The sequence below is a fragment of the Arachis ipaensis genome, chromosome B03 (genome assembly GCF_000816755.2).
Source record: "Arachis ipaensis cultivar K30076 chromosome B03, Araip1.1, whole genome shotgun sequence".
In the NCBI taxonomy this organism is placed as follows: Eukaryota; Viridiplantae; Streptophyta; class Magnoliopsida; order Fabales; family Fabaceae; genus Arachis; species Arachis ipaensis.
Window position 1 is genome coordinate 121160926 of NC_029787.2, and position 3921 is coordinate 121164846.

The following is a 3921-nucleotide window of genomic DNA, read 5'->3' on the forward strand; positions in this document are numbered from 1 at the left end:
GTCAGAGTCAAGGGCTAGGCAGTTATGAACTTGGCAAAGCTAACTGGGGTTGGAGCTGGAAGGAGTGCTGGATTGCGGCTCGCCCGTGGGAAAGCCGCATCCCCAACCTAACCGTGAGTCCCAAGAAAGCTCAAAATAAGTACTCAAGCCAAGGTCAGAAGGATAAGAACACATTGACACCAAATGGACAAGTTTCAGTTAAAGCTCCTTCACCTAATGTAAAAGGCACTCCTCCTTCTTTAGGTAGTGCAAAAGGGTCTACAAAAGCTAGGAGATTATCTTACCCAACCACACAGAAAATGGTGGTGCATGAAGGAAAGCAATGAAATCTCATGTGGCTGGCACTCATAATATGCAGTTTTCTTTTAATTCAAGCCTATTGTGTAACACTTTTTTTTTTTCCTTCCTTGTGTTTTTATGCTACCTTTCAGGGTTCCAAATTGATCAAATATTCACAAAATTAGAGAACCAACAGACTTGTCTTTCTAAAGAGAGTAGACATTCAAACTGTAATATCAAGCTTATGACATGGACTAATTTCCCTTAGCAACTGGGCCCCTGGTTTTCATATTATATGGCAATAATTACTTGGATTTATATGCTTTCCACCAAACATCTATTGACCACCCAACTACCTAAAAGGCTAAAAATTATTATTGTCTTATTTTTTATTTTAATAATTTAGTTCCCATAAATTTTAACTTCCAAATTAATTCATAATTTTTTAGACAAATCATTCTTCGCATTATATTTTTTTTTCCGGAGTGTTTGAGGCTAATCATAATAGGTTGTTCTGCCAATTCTGTTATCGCTGAAGAAGAAATGGTAAACTCAACCACCATAACAATTAACATAATAATGTTCCATATCTTCAAAAATGTATCAACATAAAAGTGGGTCAAAAACCATAATTAATTGATATAGTATGTAATATAGTATAGGCTATAGCAGCTAGCGCACACATGGTTTCCATTCTGAGAGCGTTATTATCAACACCGTTATTATTACCCAGAGCATCTCTCTCCAGATTCATGGATTCTTCTTCTTCTTCTTGTTCTTCCAACTTCCACGAAGGAGGATCCCAGAAGCTTCGGGCTTTGGCGCAGCAGCTCCGATTCTACAAGCCACCGCCTTTTTCGGAGGAGGTTGAGGAACAGAGCAATGAAGAAGAGTGTGGGAGCGGTAAGGTTGTTTCCCAAGTGGGATTTCCTGAATCGGCCACACCAGTGGCTCAGAACCCTGAAAAGTTCAGACCAAAGAGAGCTGCTGTTTTGATCTGCCTCTTTGAAGGGGATGCCGGTGATCTTAGGGTTATACTCACTAAGCGCTCTTCTAAGCTCTCCTCTCACTCCGGTAGGTCCTGTATTTTTTGGGAGTGTTGTTTGTTTGCAGGTCAATTGTTTGAGAAATTGTCTCAAAGAGATTAATTTTGAATTTTTGTTATGGTGATCATATGATATGGTAGCATCATGTGTAGATATGTAATACAATATTGAATTGGATAATTGTGTATCAAAATTAAATCTTCGTGTAAATTCAGCTTAATTAGTTTTGCAATTAAGGTTCTGTGAATTAAGTGTTCAGGTGAAGTGGCTTTGCCCGGTGGGAAAGCAGAGGAAGGGGATAAGGATGATGGGGACACTGCAAAGAGAGAGGCAAAGGAGGAAATTGGGTTGGACCCTGAACTTGTCAATGTTGTTACTGTTCTTGAACCATTCTTGTCTAAGGTGTGTGTTCTATTTTATTTGATACTTGGATAATTTGATAGACAGATCCCTGGCTTGCTTGTGTTTTTAAAGCAAGACTGTGTATTCTCCAGTTGTGTGTGATTAGGATTTTAGCTGTAGGATTCAGACACTTTTAAGAGTGTTGATTTTTGGTTTCCACAGGTCACTGATTGGTGAAACTCAGGGTTCTTGCTTTATTTTGATTATGCAACTAGATGATTTCCAGTAAAATAGTAATTGTTAATTAATGTTAATGTGATTATTGTCTTATATACTAATTGCTTCATAAGATATTGATGTAATGATGTCTGTGTAACTCTAATGAGTGGTCAATGGGTTGATGATGAGATACATCCCCTTTGTTATGATTGAGTTCCAATTCACTCGTTATTTCTGGAAATAGAAATCTATAAATGATATGCTAGAGGGTCCTCATTTCTATGCATATTTCATTTCACTAGTTAGTATAGTCAGTAGCTGTTATTTAATCTGTAACAACTGATGTTAGATGATTGGGACTCCTTTTAGTTAGGCTAAATCTCATCTTCTTCAGATTATAAGTGTTTGATAGGAAATTTACCAGCAGCTCCCTATCATGCTTCTTTTGTAGCACCTCCTCAGAGTGGTTCCAGTCATTGGCATACTTCATGACAAGAAAGCATTCAAACCGGTTCTAAATCCTGCAGAAGTGGACGCAGTATTTGATGCACCTCTGGAAATGTTTCTGAAGGTGCGGTCTAGTTTCTTTCTCTGTGTCTTCTAAATTATTGACATTTCTTTTACAGGTTGTCTGATGATGTTGCTTGAATCAGGATGAAAATCGGAATCAGGAGGAGAGGGAGTGGATGGGAGAGAAGTATTTGATACATTACTTCGACTATGAAACTGAGCATACAAACTACCTCATATGGGGTTTAACTGCTGGTATATTGATTAGGGCTGCGTCAGTTGTGTACAAACGGGAACCAGCTTTCATGGAGCAGAATCCTAAATTCAAAGTTCCAAAGGTTTTAACTAAGGATACTGTAATGCGTTGAGTTCAATATTTACTTTAACTTGTCATTAATATTTGTTCGTCCCACAATAATATTTTACACAGCTATAAATTTCTTGAGTCAAAGGAAGCTGTTTTATATTTACTGAAAGAAAGGAAAAGGGTATGACGAAGTTGAGGGTTTCGAGACCACTTAAAAGGGCGTGGATATCAACGAATCCTAGAAGCATTTCCTGAATATTGTTCTTTTTCCTCAGGTACCATGGTCAGTTTGTTTTGTCATCTCCAGGATTCATGGTAGTCTTACTCATGTGTTGTGTGTCTGATACTCTGATCCAGTGCCTGATTACACCATTGATAAAGAAAGTAACATTTATGGGTCCAGATGTTTGGTTTTTTTTCTGTTGAATTGAATTTATAGGTTATGATATAATTAGGCTTAGTTGTTACTTGTTATGTAAGAAAGAGCCGCATGCCATGTACCATCCTACACTGACTACGTAATGCTGGGTTAAGGTTGGAGGGCTTATAGTAGTTATTTTATGACTTTTGAGTTGAACTTTATATGTTCAACACTAAAAGTTTGTGACGACCCACTGTAAATCGTGGTAAATGCCAGATGAGTACTGCCTGGACGCTTGCTGATAATGCATCGTGCAACAGAACAAGGAAAACTACCGAATAATATAGATAGAGATTATGGTGTGTGGACAATTCATTGAGTTATAAAGGTTAGATGATGATATTTACATTTTAGCAAGAGTACTGCAAAACACTCAACCCCAAACAACAACAACCCCCCCCCCCCACCCCCCCCCCCCCTTTTTTTTTCTCTTCTGTCCCAAAGAAAAACAAGGAAAATCTAAAAAATAAGGAAGCACACTTCTTTTATTGATATAAAGTCCAAACTCAAACACACAAAAGGCCTAGGTATTAGAATTGAGATAATATTCAGATTGTTCTCTGAAATTTGAAGGTAGGATTAAATTGACTCCTAAAATGTCAATTGACCCAAAATGAATTTTAAAATTTATAGTTGTAATTCATATTAGTCCTTAAGCTCATATTCGTTAAAGGCACTGCTGTTTTGGCACGTTAACTTATTAGACTCAATAAAACAAAACGACATTTTATATTGACGCTCAATCTTTAAAAATTTATGTCATTTTATTTTATTCAGCGTGTCAAGTTAATGTGTCA

General features: G+C 37.2%; 2 protein-coding genes across 5 annotated transcripts in view; both read left to right on the forward strand.

The window, feature by feature from the left end:
• LOC107633721 (protein IQ-DOMAIN 1) overlaps positions 1 to 897 on the forward strand; it is a 3018-nt gene extending 2121 nt beyond the window's left edge. For all 3 annotated transcript variants that reach the window (XM_021119515.1, XM_021119514.1, XM_021119513.1), the window contains exon 5: positions 1 to 897. This exon is cut by the window's left edge and continues 97 nt beyond it. In XM_021119515.1, coding sequence (XP_020975174.1) covers positions 1 to 326 — 326 coding nt within the window. In that variant the 3' untranslated portion in view covers positions 327 to 897.
• LOC107631176 (nudix hydrolase 15, mitochondrial) lies at positions 783 to 3116 on the forward strand. 2 transcript variants are annotated; one of them, XM_016334533.2, is made up of 5 exons: positions 783 to 1353; positions 1585 to 1727; positions 2338 to 2457; positions 2540 to 2734; positions 2827 to 3116. In XM_016334533.2, the coding sequence occupies exons 1-5, from the start codon at positions 963 to 965 to the stop codon at positions 2830 to 2832; spliced, it is 855 nt and encodes a 284-aa protein (XP_016190019.1). In that variant the 5' UTR covers positions 783 to 962; the 3' UTR covers positions 2833 to 3116. The 2 variants fall into 2 exon arrangements, with proteins under 2 accessions (XP_016190019.1, XP_016190018.1); XM_016334532.2 differs by having other exon boundaries at positions 2540 to 3105.